The following is a 21862-nucleotide window of genomic DNA, read 5'->3' as shown; positions in this document are numbered from 1 at the left end:
GTGTGACTACTAACTTGCTATTGTGTTACCCTCAGCCCTCATTTGGTGACTCACTCATGCTCAGCTGGATGAAGGTGCATTTGTGCTGTGCCCTACATACATGTGAGAATAGGCTATTGTACATCTTTGTAGTTGAGACAGAAATCTATTTGAATAAGAACCCATATCACCTATGTAGTGGACTTCTGCTCAGGTTTGTTCCAACTTGCCACACAAATAATGTATTTGTTTACACTCTGTAGGTGGGTGAGAGGTCACAGAGTTTGTGTTGAATCAGGGATGGCATGAAAGGAATACTCAATGCAGCCTGGGAAACAAAGTCAACAATGAGAATGATGTCAGATAATAGTGACTCATGTTGCATGGAATGTTTGACATAGCTGCTTGTGCAACAAAGGTAGAGAGCACTGCACCTTGCATGATGTGGTGTTCAACATGAGGAGTACAGCTATTCAGTCTGATGATGGGTGCAGAGATTTCTGTAAGCAAGTGGACAGAGGTGAAGGACTCTCCTAAGCTCATGCAGCAAGAAGGTATTGGTGTAGACTGTCAGGAAAAGTCAGGTAAGACATAGTCAACAGGTGAGTTACTGAAGTCGACACCCTACCATCTGCAAGAATGATGTAGAGTGCTGACCATATAACTAGCAAACAGAGCATGAGGGAGAAGCAGCTTGCCACAGTTTCATGTACTACACATACAGGTGGTCTGTTGCAAAGAAAACTGTGGTGGATCATCAGTACTTCAGTGCTGCTGTGATTAATACAACAACAAGCCCTGACTCATGAAAATGGTGACAAGGACAGCATTTATGCTGTGCTCTACAGGTCGGTCTGAATTCCAAGGAACTCATGTTGCTTGCTTACCTTGTCACAAGCCCAGTTTCTAGCTGCTTGTAAGGAGTGGTACAACAGCAATCCTAAGAAAAAGGAAGCCTACCTATTGACCATACTGTCAACCTATCCAGTAAATTGATAGTCCTAAATCAACAAGTCACCACAATCAGTGATCATTCTGACTACCATACATACCTTGATATCTTTGTCTTGGCACACTGTTTCATTGGATGGAAAACAAGACCTGCTGTGATGATCAGATCACATGTTGCACCACTGACCAAGGTCAAAATTGTTAGCCAGTACTGGGCATTCATGTTCCCTCCCAATGATTGTCTACTGAGGGCTCTTGCTGTGTTGATGAGTGTGCCAACAAAACTTATCCCACCTAGGATGGAACATATAGTGGGCAGCAGCCAACTCTCAGAGAATCTGTAAAGATGGAATGCAAAGAAGAGCTGGTGAAATGAGCCAAATTCTATGTAAGAACATTGTTCATCAGGGTTTCACACCTGCACAAGATAGCATATGAAAGTTGTGATAACCAGATTGGCTCCCCTTGAAGAGGTGAATATCATGACTTTGTTGGGTTTTCCAAATGCAGCAACAGTCACCATCCATGTCCAGTAGATGACACAAACAATGTGCACAAGAGTCAGTAACCTAGTTGGGGAGTTGAAACCAATTCCACTATCACTCATAGGTGAGGGCAGAAAGATGTGGACATACATGATGGTAGCTACCTGCTAAACATAGTCTCAAGAAACCAACATCATACAGTAGTGAACACACTAAAGGCTTAATGATCGTTGAGTCTGATGGGAATTGCCTATAGTATCCAAATGTCTGTATGATGGAGCAACTGAAGAGACATGATGCTAGTGTTGTCCCAACCAGAGCTGGGCTGAGAGTCAACACTGCATTAAAGCTACTGCTTGACATGAAAGGAGGATGAGGGTAACAGTGATTGAGGTGCAGACATGGCACCTGCAATCAGTCAAGGGTATTATATCACTCACCTCATGGAAGCCATCCCTGCCAAGAAAGAGGTAAGCAGTGCTGCTCACATAGTGTAGTCACTTTTAGTCACAACACATGGGCAGCCTGTGCACCAAAACACCAACACTTATATAGACCCTGAGATGGGCCCACCTAACAGGCCTAAGGGACTAAAGTGAGAGCAACATATGTATGGGCCTGTAAGTGCATTACCACAACACATGGGAGGGCCTGTGGTGAGTAAGGATTGAAACATTTAGGCAGGCCCATGACCAATTAAGTATACTGAGTTGCTGTAAGACATGGATGGGCCCATCCTGGTAGGTTACACCCCTGTCACAACATCAAGGCAGGCCCACTGTAAGTTAGGTATAAAGCGATGCTAGGGAGTGCAGGGGACTCCTAGGGCTTGATAGGAATGGGTCTAGTTTGACCCAGGGGGGTTCTGAGCTTGGAGTGGTGAAAAGAGGTGAAGGAGTGACTGGAGTTGGTCAAAATGAATGGAGTGGGGAAAATGAGTGAGTAAAGGTGTCTGGAGGGTCATCTATGGGTGCCTCAATGAGGGCTTGTCACAGTCTTTTGTTCACTGTCTTTGATTTTGCTGTCTCACAGTCTGGTTCTTCTTTTTTTTTGTGTACTCTAGATCTACACTAGTGCGCAAAAATGCTGACTAAGCTACCAAAAATGTGCCACACAGGTAGACTAAGTATCACTAATGTAAATCAAAGCAAAAATACAGTAGAAAAGATAAAATAACTAAATCCCCTTAGTAGGGAGTACCTATTCCCTACACCACCTATCATAACATGGAGAGGGTCACAACATAAGGACAGGCCCAGGAGTAATATCATTTATGGTGTCACAACATCTAGACAGGTCCATCACTAGTATCATATAATAGAGTCACAACATATGGGCAGGCCCAGCCCCAGTAAGATGTACCCTGTTGAAACATAAAGATGGGCTGATCACTAATATCATTTAATAGAGTCACAACATATGGACAGGCCCTTCAGTAGTATTATTTATATTGTCACAACATATGGGCTGGCCTGGCCCCAGTAAGATGTACCCTGTCAAAACATAAAGATGGGCCTGTCACTAATATCATTTAATAGAGCCACAGCATATGGATGGGCCCACCCACAGTAAGATGTACCTCTGATGAAACATAAAGATGGGCCTGTCAGTAATCTCATGTATAGCATCATAACATATGGACAGGCCCTTCAGTAGTATTATTTATATTGTCACAACATATGGGCAGGCCCAGCCCCAGTAAGATGTACCCTGTCAAAACATAAAGACAGGCCCATCAGTAATATTGTTTAATAGCATCACAACATAAGGATGGGCCCTTCAGTAGTATTGTTTATATTGTCACAACATATGGATAGGCCCATCAGTAATATCATCTAATAGTGTCACAACATAAGGACAGGCCCTTCAGTAGTATCATGTATATCATCACAACAAATGGACAGGCCCATCTGTCAAGTATGGGTTTACCCTCAGGTGACCAGGCTTCAAGACTGGGTGACAGGGGCTAAGTCTGGTTGACCAAAGTCAAGGCCAGAGGCCAGGGGCCAAGTCTGAAGGTCCAGAGTCAAGGCCAAAGGCTAGGGGCCAAGTCTGAAGGTCCAGAGTCAAGGCTGGGAGCATGGGAACAAGTCTGGTAGCATGGGAAACTGACTGGTCTTGGAGTGTGCACAGGGGGAAGCCGGTCTGGGGTTGGATCTACCTCCCTTGGTCTCAGCTTATGTGCTGTACCCTTATGCAAGCCAGGGAGAGGTCTGGGACAGGGGTCAGGGAAAGCTTAAGGCTCAGCCTTAGCTATAGAGTAGGCTCAGAGAGTAGTACAGGGTTGAGGGTAATACTTAGTTGATATTCTGACTGGAGTGCTATGAAGTATGTACAGGGGTTAAATACATGAGGCAGGTCTGGAGTAATGAACATGAAGCCAGACATGTTAGTAAGCTATTAGGAAGATGACTACCAAGGGGTGGATAGCCACAGTGGCTGTGCCAAGACTAATAGCCAAAGTCCAGGTGACTGGCATAACCAGAGTCAGACACAGGGTTTGTACAGTAAGCAGAGATCAGGCAAGAGGACTAAACTAAATATAGCACAAACATCAGGGAACAGACCAGAGTTATGTCCAAGTGACCTGGACATGGACCTGGGAGGACCAGGGTGGAGCAGCATGAGGCCGAGAGGCCAAAGGGGACCAGAGATAGGGGTAAAACACCAGACTTGGGTTATCTAGGCCAGAGTTAGGTTACTTAGGGCCAGAGTTGGGTTTCTTAGGTCAGACTAGGTTTGGACTTGACTAGACATAGGGGCTAGGGGTCCAGGCTGGACTGGGATTGAGTCCAAGAGTCATGGACATGACACCATCTAGCAAGATGCACCCCTGTCACAACATAAGGACAAGTCCATGTATGGTATTCTTAGGCAGCAGAAAGGGGGATCCAAGCTATCTACATAAGGATAGTCTGTGTAAGGCATTCTCAGGCAGCAGAAAGGGAGATCAAAGGGATCTACGAAGACAAGAAATGAAGAAAGTGGAACCTCTTGCACTATAGAGTATCTGAATATCCCGCTATAAATTGTGTTTCACATTGGACAATTTGCCTATTTAGTTGGAATCTCAGGCACTGGTCTATGTAGCTGCAAGCCAGGCTCTGCCATTGGAGCAGACAGGAAACATGCAAAACAAACAGCAATGCTATTCCAGAACAATGCATCATATTTTTATCTGAGCCTCTGCTTCATATATGCATTCAGTGTCATGATCATGTGTTCATCCTAAGTCCTCACTCACTCTGCACCCCTTTCTGTCGGTCATTCACTCACTCTGCACCAACTCCACCTGCCCCCTGACATTTACAAGTTGTCTCCACTCTGACTGCTGTCAGACTTGTACTGCTCTCCTACTGGACCAAACAGACTGTTCTCTGAGGGGTCATGTGACTACCTTCAGACTCCTCCCTGACAGCTCACAGTCAGGTACTCTGCAGTGCATGCACCACATGGTCCAGTGCCTGGACTGTTTCCTTTTCTGGATGTTCTATGTTACCCATTTGTATGTCCTCTGTCTACCCTTCCTTTGTCATCTAGGAAGTTTTACTTGAAAATTTCTGGGTCTCCATATGTCAGTTCCAATTCCAGTTACTGTACCTCTGTAGTAGTATAAAAGCATGTATCATACTCCACTGTTCCTCAGTATGAATATCAACTTAGTTCCTACTCCCTCTGTCTCTGTCTTCTGCCTGTCAGAGTTACCTCTGACTGTCCATCTGTACTCCCCCTCTGGAATATGAGGGCTGAGATCATGCAAGGGGGTAGTGCACAAGCTAAACCTGATGCCCTCACTTTGCTCCACCCTTACCTCAGTGGACTTCATTCTTGCCAACACTCTGCCAGTCAGAGTCCTGCTCTTTCTGTTGGACTTGCTTCTGAACCTCTCCCCAGACCTCATCCAGCATCAGAGTTGGTCGGAGTAGGCCTGGACCTGACAGTATATTTGTACTTGCACTTGTACAATCTCATTTTCTGTCTTCCAAAAAACTTACACCATTATGAGAACTTGAGCTCAATCCCAGAGAGAGGTCACTGAAAACCTCACTGTTGCACTAGCTAATCCATGTTGACTCCCTTCTGTCATTGAACAGTTCCAATCATTCTCCACTTGATGCCACTCTTGCACTGAAGGTGAAAGTGCTTCACAAGCTGGTCACTCCAACCTCCATCCAACCACTTTCTATACTCTGCCTCCTCCAACTGCAGAGAAGGCAGAGCCAAAAAATTAGTCCACTCCTCCAGGGAGCATTGATCCCAACTGTGCACAACCAGACATCCAACCCAATGCATCCACTCTCTCTAGTCCCAATTCTTTACTTCTGTCTGTAACTCTTCTTGATTACTCTGCTGATACTGTTTCTGCATTGATTGACTCTGGCTCTTCTCATTGTTTTGTAGACCCATCCATAATCAAAAAATATGCTATTCCTGTTTCCTCCATTTCTCTGCCAGTTCTGCTCGACTTGTTTGCTGGTAGTACAAATGCTGTCATTTCTGAAGAAGTAGATCTTTCCCTCCACTTTCCTTCTGGTGATGTCAACTCTGTTTCATTTTATGTTACTCTGTTGGATTCTTCATGTTCACTGGTATTAGGACACAACTGGCTCACCTGCTTCAATCCATCAATTGACTGGGTACTGGGCAGTATATCATTCAAACCATCATTACAGGGAATGCTGACACCCCAGGTGCCTTTGTCTCCTTCCACTGCAACCTCTGCTCTGGATCCAACACCCCCTGCTCAGTCCACAGTTCTGTCTGCACCTCCAAGAGAGGAGATAGATATGTTGCTCTTTCTTTGAGATGCAGAGATGGGTTTCATAGTGATAGTGGGGTTTATTTATAGTGTCTGACACTCAATTACATAAAGGTGACATAATAGAACCATTACCAAATGTATGTACTAATATTACAGTATGCCAGGGTCTAATATATGTAATTGAAACCTAAAGTCAAAAAACTGACCACATGAGTCATCATTCTGAAATGGCTGCCATTTGATCAAACCTTATCCAAAACCCTTGACCCCTGCACCAATAGAGAGCCAATGGTAAGGGCTCTGTTTCATACACTTATAGGTTAGGGCCTAGGTTAGGGGATATGGGGCAGTATTGACTTTAGTGAAAAATGTCCAAACATGTGGTCAGTTTTTTGAGCCACTGTATGATGTCTTCAGCCCTGGTCACGTGGAAGGACTTGTCTCCAGACTTTATAATCAAAGTAATTTCCAATGAATATGATAGGCACCAAACATGGACAAAGTTGGGCAACTCTGGAAACTCTGGAAATTCCAAAGATGCAGCTTACTCAGCAAAGGATGGAAAGAAGTTTAATTGCAAAAATTGCAGAAAGAAAGCTCACACAAAAGACCAATGCTGGGAAGAGGGTGGCAGAAAAGCTGGGCAAGTGCCCAAGTGGTTCCAGAACAAGGCCAAAGGGAAAAAGAAGGAGAAAGGCCACAGAAAAGCAGCCACCACACCCAGCACAACAGCCAGCTCAAGTACACAGACCAGCATTGACTCCAAACCTGATGGAGTTTGGCTAGCACACCCACAGGATGACAATTGGCTCACAGAAATTGTGGAGGAGGAAATTCCAAACCCCCAGGACATTGTTATCAACAAAGAAGATGCATACACAAACACCCTCAACCATGTTCTTCTTGCAGGTGGAAGCCTAAATTCTGCAGAGGAGACCATTCTGTTCAACTCAGGCACTTCACATCATATGTCCTCCTACTGCAGTAAATTTCTTGATTACAAGCCAATCATCCCCAAACCTATCACTGCTGCCAATAACCACACCTTCCATGCCATCAGGAAAGGCAATCTCACAATCTCACTCCCAAATGGCACTGCACAAACCCACATTTGACTCAAGGATGTGCTCTATGCTCCCAAAATGGGAATTATACTCATTTCCATTAGCAAACTTGAGGTTGCTGGGTATGCTGCATTATTCTGAGACAAGCATTGTCAAATTTTTGACACTTGGAAAAAGAAAGCAGCCAAAATTCCAATGCAAAAAGGGCTCTACTACCTCAAATGAGCTCATCATGCCTTTTCAGGCCTAGCTAATGCCACAGAATCCCTAACTATGGAGGGGATACACATCACACTGCAGGCATTTCACAATTTTTCATGATCAAGCATGTTGAAAAAAATTGAAGGAAGAGATACCATGTTATAATGGATGTTTTCACAGACAAAATCCAAAAATAATATTTCATTTTCTTTGCCTTCTCCACCAGCAAACATGGATTGACAATAATTGTCATTAGACTAAAAGCTAATGGTCATTACCATCAATTAATGTTTATAGGTGGGACATGCAAAGAAAATAAATTATTACTTTTGGATTTTTTGTTTGAAAACATCCAAAATAACATTGTATCTCTTCTTTCAATTTTTTTCAACATGTTCTGTTATGAAAAATTGTGAAATGCTTGCAGTGTCAGGCTTGGCCACATTGCTCCTGAAGCCATCTGGCACATGCTGAAGGATGGGACAATCACATAATGTACCTACATTGTACTGTATGACAGGACCAGTGGAGGCTGACAATTGGCCATGTCCCATGGGCCAGCAGAGGTCAAGCCCTGCATTGAGTCATCCCCCTGCTGTATGGACCAGCCCAGCTTCTATTATCAAATAACACATGAGTAGGCCACAATCAAATTGTCCCTGTAGTACCTGGAGTAGCCTAGTGTGAGATGTCACCTATCCAGTGGCATGCTGCAGCATGTGTAGATCAGCACTGGAAGTTGGCACAAGACCTCAGCATGCTTTGGGATAGCCCAGCAGTGTAGTGTTGTATGCTACAGCATATGTAGATCAGCACCATGTGACAATCTGGGGCACATATGCTGGAGCATGCCATGGCCCTCCAGAGCACACTGTGGCACATGTGCTGGAGCAAACCAATAGCATTCCAGAGCACTCTGGAGCATGCCATGGCATCAGTAAATCACTTTTACTGGCCAGAGCTGTCCAGAGCTGTCCAGCACTGGACAGATTCCCTAGGACTGCCAGCACACAAAGTGGTTTACTGATGTGGCCCTCTGGGGTGAGCTGTAGCATATATTCTGAAGTGGACTGTGGCATGCCAGACACTCCAAAGCAAATGCCAGAGCATGCCATGGCCCTCCAGGGTAAGTGGAACATGTGCTGGAACATGCCATGGCCCTCCAGAGCACACTGTGGCACATGTGCCAGAGCAAACCATAGCATTCCAGAGCACTCCAGAGCATGCCATGGCCCTCCAGGGTGAGCTGCAGCATATGTTTTAAAGTGAACTGTGGCAAGCCAGCCATCCCAGAGCAAATGCCAGAGCATGCCATTGTCCTCTGGGGTAAGTTGTGGCATGCCAGCCACTCCAGAGCAAATTCCAGAGCACACTGCAGCACATGAGCCAGAGCATACCATAGCATTCCAGAGCACTCCAGAGCAGGCCATGGCCCTCTGGGGTAAGCTTTGGCATATGTTCCAAAGCAAACTGCAGCATGCCAGCCACTCTGGAGCAAATTCCAGAGTAAACTGCAGCACATGTGCCAGAGCATGCCATGGCCTCCAGAGCACACTGCAGCACATGTGCTGGAGCATACCATAGCATTCCAGAGCACTCCAGAGCAGGCCATGGCCCTCCAGAATAAGCTGCAGCTTATGTTCTGAACCAAACTGTGGCATGACAGACACTCTGGAGCAAATTCTGGAGCAAACTGCAGCACATATGCCAGAGCATACCCATAGCATTTTGGAGCACTCTGGAGTAAACTGTGGCACCAACCTACATTGGCCACCCTTTGGCAGTGACCCCTATACATTAGCCAGCCTTGGCACAGCCCCTATCTCATTGGCCTCCATCAGCCATCCTTCAGCAGTGACCCCTATACATTGGCCAGGTCTTGACAGTGCCAAGCCATGTCACACCATGTCAAGCTCTACTGTCAGCTCTGAGTGCCATTCACAGTGCTGCATAACCATATAGTACTCTGAAATACTACAGGTTGTCTGCAGAATGGCAGAACAGGATGGACACTTGGTAATGAAACTACAGGCACTGAATGATATAGGAAACAATGCTAGTGGCATGGTGCACTACAATACTACTACATTTGATACCACCGTGCGTCCTCCATTTCCAACTTGTTTTCGTTTTCCCCCTGAAATGGCTGGCGGTCATGAAAAGAAATACTCACACGTGCATCCACTGGCCTCCCCAGCGGTGGGTGCACATGTTAGTTTCAAAGTAATATTACTTGACAATATCTCTGCATCAAAACCGGTTCCCCATACAGGGTATATGTGTATACAACCAGCCAAAATCCCACTACTCCGCCGGCGGACACTTTAACTGCCTTCCAAAATGCTGCGTGGTAAACGTATCCGAGCATCGATTGGTCATTACTTGAATAGGACGTGTCGATCGATCGTTCATCCTAATCCCCAAGGGTGGTGAGGTGAGCAAGCGTATGTGTGAGGCGCGAAAAAATAATAAAAACAGCATAGAGAGAAGGGAGGAAAAACGTGGGAGACATACGTGTAACTTGAACCCGATCGTACGAGCGAGTTCTTTGACCTCAGCTAGGTCCAATTCGATTGAGGGGTACTCGTTTTCGTTGTTTTCAAAGTGCCATAGGAGAGGACCTGTGCGTGTCGGCCAGCTCTCCCTCAGCCACATGGACAACGTAGAGATTGACGAAGTGTGATTCAGGACAAATAAGACATACCTAGGTTGATCCAGACTCCGCCGGGTGCGAGGATGCGGTGGAGGATGCGAAGATAGTTGACGATATTTTTAGCCTAGAGGTCTGGTCAGCACGGAGGTATGAAAGACGTAGATCCGACGAGAGAGACGAACGGTATCGATGAAAAAGCAGGTCAGAATAGCATCCCATTTCCCTGCTTGTGGCTCGTTCTCATCTGAGTTCTCTGAACCGTATATTTCCTCGAAATCGCCTACGAGTCGTGACTCAGATGGTTTAAAGATGCTCGGAGGGATGTGTTAGGCGTACCAGCAACTAGAGAAAAGTTGGAACCTGGAGGGAGGTCAGAGGGAAGGACATCTGGAATGGTGACGGCTTTGAGCAGAGTTTCACGGGACGATACGTTGGAGAAGGAGTGAATATAGGGATATATAGTGTGTTCGTCGATAGATTGGGTCCTTTCACGATGAACGGTGAGCGCACGTGTTAGATGCCAGTAAAAACAACTGGATAGATCCGACAGTACCTGTTAAGAATGAGGTAGGAAGCGAGTAGCATATAATGAGAAAACTCGTTTCCTTGACATGCAAAGCCTACGGAAGTCATGAGGGATAAGGTAGAGTTACGAGTAATGAGGACGGACGAACCAAGTTTGGCGACATCGTAGGCGAGTCGGCCTAGACCAGCACCCGGAACGAGAACGCGGAGGGTATTCCTTATTGATCGGCCAAAGTCAGACGACAGGTACAGTGGAAGATGGCAATCATACCTGTTCCTACCCTCGAAGTGTTCTTCCAAGGCTTTCTTCATAGGTTCATAACATAAGTCTCGTTCTGGTTTGCCCTAGAATGGTATGTAAAGGAGATAGGACATGACCGTACATCGCTCCTACATCTTTGCTCCAGTCGCGCACGAAAAGCTTGATCGTACTCCGAAGCTTGTCCATGTCAAACTCTGTCGGTCTGTAGCCTCCTCTTCGCGGATCCGATGGACGTGTAGGCCGATCATGGGGATGGGTGTGTGGGGGAGAGTGGGCGTGTTCGTATGTGTTTCCTCCTGCTGGGACAGGCATCATCATGTCTTAATGGCGATATGGAGGGGTCCGGTTTGACGAACGCACTTGCGCGACATACCTCGAGCACCTTGCGCGTTGTTGTCAGTTTCACCGATATCCCCGTCGACTACAAAGTCTTCGATTTCGTGTCCAAATATCTCCGGATTCTCCACGATCTTGTTCAAAAACAAGGCGTTGGCGAGTATCGCTTTGTCGACATCCTTCAACTTCTGTCCATACCCCAACTTGGTCAACAGTTCGCGATCAGCGAGTGGGATGGTGTGTATGTCTTTTCGTCGTCTGTTATTTGCATTTAACTGACACACCCATCAGCCACGCCGCCGAAGTTGAAAAAAAAAAATATGGATGTTATTCACGGAGTATCTGGCATACTGGCGGAACGTTGTTACGACATTTTGAAAGTGTACTTGCTCTTCTTCGATGTCGTCATCTGAGAATTGGGGGGCCATAATTGTTGGCAGAGATTAGATGGGCCAGGCGATGAGTTTGTTTGTTTCCGACACTGTTGCCAAACAAATCCCTCCGCTCGTCTTTGGCCCTCTCCTCTATAAACACAAGTTTTTTCGTGAAATCGACATCCGACAACAGACCAGGAAAGATATCCGCGCAATGTACCAGAGTATTCCATTGTATTCATCCTCTCCTGGTTTGCTGCTGCTGGTCACGCAAGCCCTGTGGGTGGGCCGTCGTATTCAATCGATCGTAACGAGAAACCGGGTGACCTGCTGCGTTTCAAACGCCGTGTCATCCAGTATGTATACCGAGTGGGCCCCGGCGAATACTCCCTTTGGAGCCATGTCAGTTGCCCTTGGGTTACGTGCGGAAGAGGATGAACAAGTTCTGGAACAGCGACGAGGTTTGCTAATTAGTAATTAGTCTGCTAGACACACGACTTTGGACGGCGTCCGCTTTGACTTTGCGTATAGCCCGCTCTCACTGGCTTACATGGAATGATTGCGCTCCATAATGCAAGCTCGTGTGTATTCATGCCATCAGTAATGCCAGTTACATCAGAAAAGGCAAGCACGGTTCAACTCGAAGTTGATTGGCGTTGTCACTTCTAGGTTCATGCCCATCAACCTCAAGCAACACGATCTCACTGTTAGTTACTGATTGGACGCTAAACTTTAGGTTGAAGATGGTCTCCGGGAAATGGTATTCATGGATATTATTATAGTTAGTTCAGGGATCTTTTGGCCCGAGAGCGAGCGCCGAGGGTGTGTCGTGATTCACGGACCTAGAACACAAGATGGGTTCGTACTCTCCCAGTACTTAGTACTGTGTCCTCCTCGGCATTGGGCCCCCAATATTGAGACGTTAACGTTGTAACACTCGCAGAACGACACCTCCCACCAGGAACCCAGTCAATCCCGCCATGCATACCACTCACTGATTTCAGACGCGCAATCCATTCCCCCACATGTAGTATCTGCAGGTTCAGTGTGGCACATTTCCCTTCAACTCCTGTTTTTCCCTATCCCCATCCCAGGTCGTCAAGGTTCTGCTCATTCTCATTCGTAGATCCGAGCATACGTGGCGGAATGGTTGTAGGTTTAGGGGTCTGATGAGATGCTACATTACGTGAATTAGGTGTACTGTGTAAGATTACAGTAAAGGGCAATGCCACTCTTGGAATGGCGGCGCTTCCTCTACTAGCCTCCCAACAAGTAGGATGGACCGCATCTTGCGTAGAGTCAACATGGAAATTATAGGTACTGGACACATATTGTCTGCAGTGGCAACCTGTTGGTGCAAACTGATCGTTCCCACCTAGACTGTAAAGAGGACGAAGCTTCCAATTTCAGGGTCGAGCTCGTCGATTCATCTCCCTTCCATCTCAAAGGATCCTTTCTTGGCCCCGAAGGCACACCCTACGAGAATGGCACCTTTGAGGCTGTGCGTGACCGAATTGTGCGTAAACCGGGGTGTCACCATTGATACTTGCCACAGGATGTTGTCTACCCAGAGTTCTACCCCTGGTATCCGATGCAGGTGAAGTTCATCACCAAGATGTATCATCCTAACATATCACCGGTGTCGGGTGTCATCTGCCTTAACATTCTGCAACATGATTGGTCTCCCGCACTTACCCTCAAAACGGTCTTGATATCGTTGCAGGCATTGCTGTCCTCCCCTGAATCAAGTGACTCCCTGGATACCGAAGCTATGTATCATTACAAGGCAGATAAACACAGCTTCGAGGAGACAGCACGGTATTGGACATGGTTATATGCAAGAGGGTCTAAGTGCATAGGAGCCAACAATCCGATAGGCTCTGGAGTAGATGATGCAGCCTTAGCAGGCCTCGAAAGCATCCACATAGATCGATTTGAGGCTTTTGGTTTTCAGCGTTCGAAAGTGGCATGTGATCTGCAGACCTGTCTACCTATGAAACTGAAGGAATTGAATGTACAGATTGATATTTTGCGCAAACTGAATTATAGGGGATCTAATGTGGCAAACATACCGGACGAGGTAGTCATCGAGGGATTGTTGGAGTGACGGCGCATTCCTGCACTTACAGTAAGTATGCGGCGTTATCGTTTCTCTACCCTTTTGCCACATCACCTCTTGCATCCGTTCAGTATGCCCTTCCTCGATTCTTTCGCTGAATCACTTCTCGTACCCATTCACATTATGTCATCTCGAATATATGTCTATTCTTGTGCCCCATTTCCTGTATTGCCATACCTCCGTTGGAGCAACATTTTGAGAGTGTACCCATTTCCCCGATAGAATCATCTTATGGTGGATTATTTGGTTCCAAGATTGTTGCATTGTCCAGGCTATTATCATCTGCTTGAAACGAGGGCTCCTGGCTGTTATGAAGAACGCATCATACGGCAGTCTAGCTGTTTGCACATGCGATGCAGACAGTAGCAGTGATGGACAAAATGAAAAGGGACCCATAGTGCGGCTGTTGTCGTCACTTTCTTCCGGAGTCGTTTTATGGGTTGGGGTTCTCTGATTCTTATCATTGTTCCCTTATTCTTCAATGCGAATAAAAAATCCCTGTCTCTCTGGTAGTAATCTTACTTCTTAGGTGGATGAGCCATCCAAGCTTTCAGCGCAGACGTTTTCCACAAGTCAATTCCTTTCCCAACCATCTCCTCTTGCAGCAAAAGCACCTTTTTCTTGTTCCCCAGGTCCTTCACAACTGCCCATGCCGAATCTGGAGTACCGTTCAACCGTTCGTAGCGGGCCCCCCCATCGAGAAGTGGTTTCATAGCCACTTTTTTCAGTTCGTTTTCTCTTGTGGTGCCAGCTTCGGCTGTGACCTCATCCCACATGGTGGTTACCAGCCGCACCCGGTCAATGGCATCTCTCCCACATATGTCAGCTAAAATCTGGAAGGCGTGGATATCCCACTTCGACATTTCGTTGTCACTTATGCACCAAGTGTAGATCACACCTGTAAGCTTGACAGACCTCCGATATCTCTATGGGCGTGAGCTAATTACACCCGAGTAGGCAAATTGACTCACATCAAGGCCAGCCACATTGATACGTCTCTAAGCGTGGATGGATTAAACTCGGGCGTGTCTACGAAGATAAATCGTTTTTTCCCGAGGACGTGAGCAAAGGCGCTGATGGTTTGCGTACAAGCCTTCAGAGTATTCGCATTCCGCTCTGGCGGCATTCCGGTAAGTTTGTTAATAATCTAGCATCGTTCATTAGTGACGATTCAATGCCGAAATTTCGTCATCGACCCACGGTGCTCTTTCCGGACCCCACAGGACCCAAAACACTATTGACAAGTCATGCCAAGGTTTTGGGATGGACATGGTGATTATACGTACACAATGACAATATCGCTGGGTGCAATATCTTCAACCGACACAATCCGTGACCGCCTGCCCTACACATAGTGTTAGCAAATACGGGTATCTGTGCCAAATCGGAGCATACCTGTCTAGATAACGGACCCCTGATGCTAAGGCTACTATTGTCTTGATAAGGAAGAAAGACTTCTTCAAACTCGATTGGCGCTTTTTCATCCCTGTTAGCTGCAGAGCGATGCCGAAAGTACCTGAAATATCTGGAGCCAGTTCGCTCGACTGTGATGGTTATAGGATCCGAGTCTTCCCCCTCCTTGCAGCATGCCAGCATCACAGAGGAGAACTCGAAAATTCCATCGTAAGGGCCATGGTGGAGGAGTTGCATGGGTAACCGTATTTGAATACCGTGATTGGTGACGGTGAATGTTTGGAACCGCCCTTCCGCAAGCGCCAACTTGTCTAGTTCTTGTCTTTTAAGGGATTTTCTGAGAGCGGCAATGAAGCTGCTGAAGGTCATCCGCTTTATGTTTGAACAATCCCGAAACAAGCTAGGGTCATCTGCCAGGAAGCTACTGGCCGATTCAAGCTCCCTCGTCAACCCCCAAGCAAATATGCTTTGGTCGTTGACCTTTCGTATAATTTCCAGTTGCAGACGGAGGAACGCGCTCTTCCCCTCTCCATACAACATTGGCATATGCACGCCAAACAGGCCCAATAACGAATACGCCCTATCTTCCTCTCGCGTCGACCTTCGGTCTGCAGCCCAAGACATTATCTGTGCCACACTGGGATTCGCCCAACTGAGACCATGTAAGAAGATATCCTCCGAAATCCGCGTGATGACGCTCAGAGCACGGGCAGAGTCTCGCTTTCCGGAAATGTACTCCCACCGCTGGTTAAAGAAATACAGGTTTTCTGGGGCTATGAGTTCCTGGAGTGTCCACCCACGGGAGAACCATTTGGGCCATCCATTGAACTCGGCAAACTTATCATCGTCGGGTTTGGTGGGGAGGGTTTTGGCGTCTGTGTCATGGAGGTATGCATAGCAGCAGTCAGAATTTGCATACCATGCATACATGGAATTGATGGCCTCCGACAGTTCAGCACTGCTCCGTTTGTCGATGCAGCATGTGTCCACCCATAGCCAATGCAGGCCGTCAGGAAGGGCCTGTCGGCAGCTGTTGTAAATTTTCCTGTACCCACTTCGCCCTTTTATTTCGGATCTGGCAGTGGCACCTATCGTTGTAAGCTTTTCCATCTCCGTATAATGCACCTCTTCTTTTGGTTTACCCCAACAATGAGATAATATAGCATATGCTGTCTCTGCAAGCTCCGGGCCGTTGAACTCCACCAGGAGCTGCGCATCTGGTCTTGCTTTCCCTGCGTGGAATTCGAGAAAGGCCTTTACGTCGATCAGGCGCATGGTATGTCGACCTATCGATATATCAGTACAGACATTGCACACACAGGCCATAGTAGTCTGCGTACGAAATAAGGAAACAAAACGAAAAACACAGCGGTTGGATGGTTTAGGAAGTGAAGCGCCAGGTAGGAGAGGACGATGTGAGGACGGTGCAGTAAATCACAATGGGCCCGGATACACAATATTTAACGTGTCAGAAAACAGGCCCCACGGACGGTAACAGAACAAAGCCGGCATTTACTTACATATTTAGCTCGAGCGCATCATGAACTCCAGAGGCGTCTACCACGGATAGACGCGTCGCTCTTGTCCCGGCCCTGCACTGATGCCGGTTTGGTGACGTGTGACAGGCCTAATTCCCTGCGTTTGGATGGCCATAAGTCTCAGGCGCTGAGGGGCTACACAGGCTTCGGTAGCAATGCATTGCCCTGCAGTACCCCTCCGACAGAGGACATCTTCCACAAGTCGATTCTCTTATCAACCATCTCTTGAAGCAAAAGCATGTCCTTCTTTTTTCCTGTTGAGCTTTTCACTTTTCGCAGCGAGCCCTGCGTCGAGAAGTCAGTTCGGAAATCCTTCTCTCACCTGTCCCTTCTTGCACTGCCTATTTGCATGTGATGTTACCATACATCATCGATCTGTCCACATATGTTGGCCAAGATCAGGGAGTGCCGTATTTCCCTTGCCATCCACAGGACCGCGTGAGACTTGGTCACTCGATGATCGATAATCCATGAGTGTTTTACTAAAGTCGCACTTGTAATCCTCAGGAACGATCTCCGGCATCTGTTCTCCCGAAAGTCCGCAACTGCCGAAGTGAGCAAGAACTGCAGATTACTTACCGCTGACGTACACGTACACGCAGCACACATATCATTCACAAAACGACGAACAGTACGCTCTCACGAAAGAAACCGGAGCATCAAAAACGGAGGGAAGGAAAGTACGTCACATTCACGCTACACCCTCCGGGTCTGCACCGAAAAATTCCTGTACCAGCGCTTCCTTTCGCAACTTCAGCAACACCTCTTCCATTTCTGCTCTTGTAGGCAACGTCGGCGGCATCAGCGCTTCAGGGGTGAGGAACGGGATGTACGAAGCAGCCAGCTGAGCGTGTAGCGCCATGCGGGCTCTGTTTGTGTCTTGCACTGGATCAGACGTAGATGTAGGATTGGAGGCAATGGAAACCGTTGAAGGGACAGTTTTGGATCTCTTGGCTTGCGTTCCCTCCGTACCTTTCGTACCTAGGTCACCAGCGTCTACCCCTGCATCTGTATCTGCACCGTCGGACGTTTTCCGTTTTGCTTGTGGGGACGAGGGGTTTGGCTGTGGTGAAAGTGTTAACGGCTGGTTTTGTGTCGACGCAGAGGCGCTACGTGGCATTTCTGGTATCGGTTCATTGGGCGGGAGACCCAAAGTATCTCGTACGCGTTTGTACGCTTCTTTCCATTCTGTGCAATAGGCGGTCGTCAATACATCTATACACGCCCAGAAGACAAGCGTGGAAAGGACACCCACCTGTCTCCTCAACCTTCTGCTCATATGCCAATACCCCATCTACACCTTGTGTCTCATCCAAGTCGCCATAGTACGCCGGTCCCTGGTTCATGAACTTCTTGTAATAAGTAAACGCAGCACTTTCTTCTTCCTCTTCCTTTTTCCTGCTTTGGAAGAGTTCACGGACGCCGGGAAGGTCTTTCGCACGGCCAAAGTATCTGTTGGTGTTCATAACGTCAGAATTCCAGCAGTAAATGGAGCGAGAGAAGGGTATGGACATACTTGTATCCTTTTGTCCCCGGTACTTCCTTCCCATCGTCATCTAGCATCGCAACATTTCTCCTGTAGTTCGCGCCTCCCAGCGCAATAATTTGATTTTCCCAATGCCTCTTTTCCCTCAATAACTTGTTGATTTCGTCGTTCAGATCTCGCACTTCGTAATCCGTCAACCCGGCTATACCGTCGGTCAGTCACCTGCACTCAAAAGACAGCGACACGCAACATACAATCTTGTATTTTGGATACCTTCCGGCTTATCTCCCTCAAAATTTCTCCCCGCCATCGTTCGCACTCTCGCAAGCTCTTGCACGCACTCGCCATTTTAGGCCGCCTGTCTGCCCGCGTACCGAGACCGAGTTCGGCGGCTTGCGCCTCGCGGAATCGGTAGAGCATCGACTGAGCTTTTTCTTCATTTCGCGCCTAAAGAGAATGTGACTCGTGTGGGTCCCGAAATAACAAAAAAGACGCACCATGACTTGGAATGATCGTAGTGGATGTCTGTATGTGTGTTGGCGGAGGACAAGATATGTCTTGCTTAGTAAGCGACTAGCCAATATTTCTGAGTCTGCACGTATTAGGCTCCTGCTCGGCGCACTACGTCGCAAATGCGGGATGAGTACAAGTGACGATGAGTCGCTGGATTTGACGAGCTACCGCCGTTGTGCTAAGTACACATGGTCTGAGTGTAAGCGCCGGTCTTGCTCCTTACTCGGCTGTTCTCACGTCTGATTCCTAGAGTGCCGGTCTCAAGTCTTCTGTCCCCCGCTCTTCACCGTGACGTCGTTTCGAGCACTTTCCTATAACGTATGTATGTACCACGTTTCCCGCGTTCCTGCGGGTCTCAGCGTGTTCTCGTGTCAGGCTCTTTTCTACTCCTTCCCTCGTTGATCATACGATCTACTTGCTAGACCGTTTAGCCTTCTCATTTGTTATTTCGTTCCTTGCCTCGTACGCCGACTATTAGTAGGTTGTGCGCGAGATCTGTACTGAATTCCGCCAGGTTGATGTGTCATGCGCCTGATCGACGTCAAGGCCTTTCTCCAGTTTGACGCGGATACAGCTGGGCCGGATACACAGCTTCTGGTGGAATTCAATGGTCCCGATCTCACAGAGGCAGCATATGCCGCCATACTGTCTCATTGTTGGGGTAGACCAAAAGACGAGGTGCAGTATACCGAGATGGAAAGCCTTACGAAGATGGATGTAGCCGCCAGACGTGAGATCCAAGAGCGTTATGGGTACCAAAAGATTCGCAACAGTTGCCTGTGAGCCTGTCATAACGGTCTGCATTGGCTTTGGGTGGATGCGTGCTGCATTGACAAACGGAGCAGTGCCGAGCTGTCCGAGGCCATCAATTCTATGTATGCGTGGTATGCGAATTCCGACCGCTGCTATGCATACCTCCATGACACCGATGCTAATGCTCTTCCCACCGACCCCGACAACGATAAGTTTGCCGAGTCTAATGGATGGCCGAAGTGGTTTTCGCGTGGGTGGACACTCCAGGAACTCATAGCCCCGGAGGACGTTCATTTTTTTAATCGGAACTGGGAGTTCGTTACCCGAAAGCGAAAGTGCGCTCGTACTCTGAAGGTCATCACGCGGATTTCGGTTGATGCATTGGAGAAGGGCCTCAGTTGGTCCTATCCCAGTGTAGCACAAATTATGTCCTGGGCCGCTGACCGGAGGACGACGAGAGAAGAGGACCGTGCATATTCGTTATTGGGACTGTTTGGCGTGTATATGCCATTGTTGTATGGGGAGGGGAAGAACGCGTTCCTCCGTCTACAGTTGGAAATTATACGAATGACCAATGACCAAAGCATATTTGCCTGGGGATGGTCAAGGAACGCGGGGACGGCCCACAGCTTCCTGGCAAATGACCCCAGCCACTTCCGCGATTGCTCGAGCGTAATCCGGATGTCCCCTAGCGACTTTATGGTTGCCCTCGAAAAGTCTTCTTCAAAGAAATTACGAGAATTGGCATCTGCGGAAGAGAGATTTCAAACATTCACTGTCACTAATCACGGCATTGAAATATGGCTCCCTCTGAAACGTGAATCCTACTCTGGAGATTCAGATTTCCTCTCTGCGATCCTGGCATGCTGCGATGCCCGGGCCCAGTCAGGCCCCGTAACCATCATTATCGAGCAATTCCGTTCCAACCGCTCTAGATATTTTGGTCGGCCTTTGGTGGCTGAGAATCAAACAATACCAATTGAGTTCAAGCCAATCCTTCTCCCTTACCGAGACAATATCAACCTTAACATCAGGGGTCCGTCATCCAAAGAGGTATGCTCTGAGTTGCCGGGATATTTCATTATGTACTAACATTGTCACAGAGCAGGTTCCGGGTTTTGGTCGAAGATATCATACCCAGCGATAGCGTCGTCCTGTATGTACAATCAGCGGATCCCTCTCGTGACATATTCGTCCCTCTCATTGACAGCGTCTTGGGTAACACGGGTTCCGGAAGGAGCAACGTAGGTTGATAGTGAACTGTTCACGTTGAATCGTCACTCACATGAGATGTAGTTCATCAATAAACTTACTGGGATACCACCAGAACCGGATGCAAACTCGCAAGCGACCTGCACGAAAATTGCCGGCGCCTTCGCAAGCGTCCATAACGGAAAACGCTTCGTTTTCATAGATACGCCTTCATTGGATGAGTTCGATTTTAAAGCGATAGAACAACTATTGATATTACTGTGAGCCAACTTGCCTACTCGATCTCGCTTAAAGTTAATCTGTACTGAGCAGATACAAGAGATCTATCAGGCTTACAGGTGTCACTACACCGTCTGCGCGGCTGACGAATTGGTGCGGGAAGGAAGCTATCGATCGATTGCGACTGGTATCAACCATGTGGGATCAGGTCGGCTCGAAACGTCGCACCATATTGCAGGACCGACTGGAAAATGAGTTGAAACTCCAAGGAAAGGTCCGCCGTGAGAAGTTTGACAACACTCCAGCATGGGCGATTGTGGAGCGTCTAGGGGACGAAAAGAAAGCGCTTTCACTTCAAAAGAAAATGGTTAATGATAAAACAACCAACTTGCGGGAAATCTCCGGGCGCAACCAACAAGCTGTGGATATGCTCTCAATGTAACGTTATATTTACCAGTATACAAGCTGTGTTCGCTGCGCACGTGGTAGAAACGTGATCGAGTAGCGTTGAAAGCCAAGTTCCCTCCCACCCTTGCTGGTCGTCCTACTTACTAGAGTGTGTCAGCTCTGCGCGAAATACTCATCCTAAAGTTCGATGTCCAGCGAGCAGTCAAAGAAAGACCAGGAGACTTTCGCCAAAATGAGGCGCTTTTTTCGTCAGTTGAACCGAGGTATTGGCCCCGTGGATACTGTTGACAGGAGTATCGCTGCTCAGCGGCAACAGGTGGGACCTCAGACAACCCCAACCCAGGACGTACGTGATTTGGGATGTTCTACTATTGGGATGACGTTGCTCACCTTCAATCAACAGAGTCGAGGGTCCATCAACAAAGCAGCATCATCCCCGATTCGAGCATCGATAGCTTGCAACCAAGTCAATGCTGCTCCGCATTCATTGGATGGCCTGACATTGATGGTATTGGCTGGCCAAACGGTCGCCGACTCCACACAGGGCAATTCTGCATTTATAGACATTCAAAGCTGCAGCGATACGTATCTCCAACCTCTCAAAGACTT

At 47.6% G+C, this 21862-nt stretch overlaps 9 protein-coding genes across 9 annotated transcripts; 4 read left to right on the top strand and 5 right to left on the bottom strand.

Annotated features, from left to right (window-relative positions):
• Positions 1-229: 229 nt before the first annotated feature.
• On the bottom strand, positions 230-1778 carry F5J12DRAFT_786083 (uncharacterized protein; the record flags this gene model as incomplete). Its single annotated transcript, XM_051743366.1, has 10 exons — positions 230-307; positions 591-610; positions 702-723; positions 867-889; positions 940-980; positions 1032-1054; positions 1118-1294; positions 1349-1499; positions 1566-1582; positions 1629-1778. 10 exons carry the CDS (start codon positions 1776-1778, stop codon positions 230-232), a joined length of 702 nt encoding a protein of 233 aa, XP_051595805.1.
• A 6777-nt stretch (positions 1779-8555) lies between these two features.
• Positions 8556-9088, top strand: F5J12DRAFT_786082 (uncharacterized protein; the record flags this gene model as incomplete). Its single annotated transcript, XM_051743365.1, is given in 5 exon segments — positions 8556-8568; positions 8609-8683; positions 8709-8768; positions 8788-8883; positions 8919-9088. 5 exon segments carry the CDS (start codon positions 8556-8558, stop codon positions 9086-9088), a joined length of 414 nt encoding a protein of 137 aa, XP_051595804.1.
• A 583-nt stretch (positions 9089-9671) lies between these two features.
• On the bottom strand, positions 9672-11646 carry F5J12DRAFT_907369 (N2227-domain-containing protein; the record flags this gene model as incomplete). Its single annotated transcript, XM_051748924.1, has 12 exons — positions 9672-9687; positions 9764-9855; positions 9957-10063; positions 10147-10219; positions 10278-10375; positions 10432-10580; positions 10649-10715; positions 10770-10837; positions 10892-10965; positions 11015-11181; positions 11256-11493; positions 11554-11646. 12 exons carry the CDS (start codon positions 11644-11646, stop codon positions 9672-9674), a joined length of 1242 nt encoding a protein of 413 aa, XP_051595803.1.
• A 57-nt stretch (positions 11647-11703) lies between these two features.
• On the top strand, positions 11704-12431 carry F5J12DRAFT_859403 (uncharacterized protein; the record flags this gene model as incomplete). The annotated part of the gene is made up of 1 exon (XM_051746807.1): positions 11704-12431. A coding segment is annotated over exon 1 (263 nt), but the record flags the coding sequence as incomplete, so codon positions are not given.
• A 412-nt stretch (positions 12432-12843) lies between these two features.
• On the top strand, positions 12844-13892 carry F5J12DRAFT_859401 (ubiquitin-conjugating enzyme/RWD-like protein). Its single transcript, XM_051746806.1, has 3 exons — positions 12844-12909; positions 12972-13093; positions 13148-13892. The coding sequence occupies exons 1-3, from the start codon at positions 12870-12872 to the stop codon at positions 13697-13699; spliced, it is 714 nt and encodes a 237-aa protein (XP_051595801.1). The 5' UTR covers positions 12844-12869; the 3' UTR covers positions 13700-13892.
• A 337-nt stretch (positions 13893-14229) lies between these two features.
• On the bottom strand, positions 14230-14858 carry F5J12DRAFT_726825 (uncharacterized protein; the record flags this gene model as incomplete). Its single annotated transcript, XM_051741750.1, has 2 exons — positions 14230-14635; positions 14683-14858. Coding segments are annotated over 2 exons (582 nt in total), but the record flags the coding sequence as incomplete, so codon positions are not given.
• Positions 14744-16625, bottom strand: F5J12DRAFT_434187 (heterokaryon incompatibility protein-domain-containing protein). The gene is made up of 3 exons (XM_051739401.1): positions 15107-16625; positions 14998-15056; positions 14744-14945 (listed from the first exon to the last, which is right to left on the bottom strand). Exons 1-3 carry the CDS (start codon positions 16448-16450, stop codon positions 14900-14902), a joined length of 1449 nt encoding a protein of 482 aa, XP_051595799.1. The 5' UTR covers positions 16451-16625; the 3' UTR covers positions 14744-14899.
• Positions 16626-17353: 728 nt separating this feature from the next.
• On the bottom strand, positions 17354-18568 carry F5J12DRAFT_897148 (Isy1-like splicing factor; the record flags this gene model as incomplete). Its single annotated transcript, XM_051748002.1, has 4 exons — positions 17354-17850; positions 17918-18114; positions 18179-18350; positions 18403-18568. 4 exons carry the CDS (start codon positions 18566-18568, stop codon positions 17354-17356), a joined length of 1032 nt encoding a protein of 343 aa, XP_051595798.1.
• A 618-nt stretch (positions 18569-19186) lies between these two features.
• Positions 19187-21287, top strand: F5J12DRAFT_897147 (uncharacterized protein; the record flags this gene model as incomplete). The annotated part of the gene is made up of 5 exons (XM_051748001.1): positions 19187-19440; positions 19507-20467; positions 20518-20658; positions 20711-20886; positions 20939-21287. 5 exons carry the CDS (start codon positions 19187-19189, stop codon positions 21285-21287), a joined length of 1881 nt encoding a protein of 626 aa, XP_051595797.1.
• Positions 21288-21862: the final 575 nt, after the last annotated feature.

This window comes from Pisolithus orientalis, assembly GCF_024613125.1.
Source record: "Pisolithus orientalis strain OTSU chromosome Unknown F5J12scaffold_48, whole genome shotgun sequence".
Taxonomy (NCBI): domain Eukaryota; kingdom Fungi; phylum Basidiomycota; class Agaricomycetes; order Boletales; family Pisolithaceae; genus Pisolithus; species Pisolithus orientalis.
The sequence above is the reverse complement of the archived record's forward strand: the minus strand, read 5'-3'. Positions and strand labels throughout refer to the sequence as shown.

Excerpts from the sequence above, each read along its gene's own strand:
- F5J12DRAFT_859401 (XM_051746806.1), top strand. The coding sequence starts at position 12,870 with ATGGACCGCATCTTGCGTAGAGTCAACATGGAAATTATAG. Across the intron at positions 12,910-12,971 it reads AGTCAACATGGAAATTATAG|ACTGTAAAGAGGACGAAGCT; the intron begins GTACTGGACACA and ends GTTCCCACCTAG. Across the intron at positions 13,094-13,147 it reads AGAATGGCACCTTTGAGGCT|GATGTTGTCTACCCAGAGTT; the intron begins GTGCGTGACCGA and ends TACTTGCCACAG.
- F5J12DRAFT_434187 (XM_051739401.1), bottom strand. The coding sequence starts at position 16,450 with ATGGCCTGTGTGTGCAATGTCTGTACTGATATATCGATAGGTCGACAT. Across the intron at positions 15,057-15,106 it reads GGGGTCCGTTATCTAGACAG|GGCAGGCGGTCACGGATTGT; the intron begins GTATGCTCCGAT and ends CACTATGTGTAG. Across the intron at positions 14,946-14,997 it reads CCCAGCGATATTGTCATTGT|TGTTTTGGGTCCTGTGGGGT; the intron begins GTACGTATAATC and ends ACTTGTCAATAG.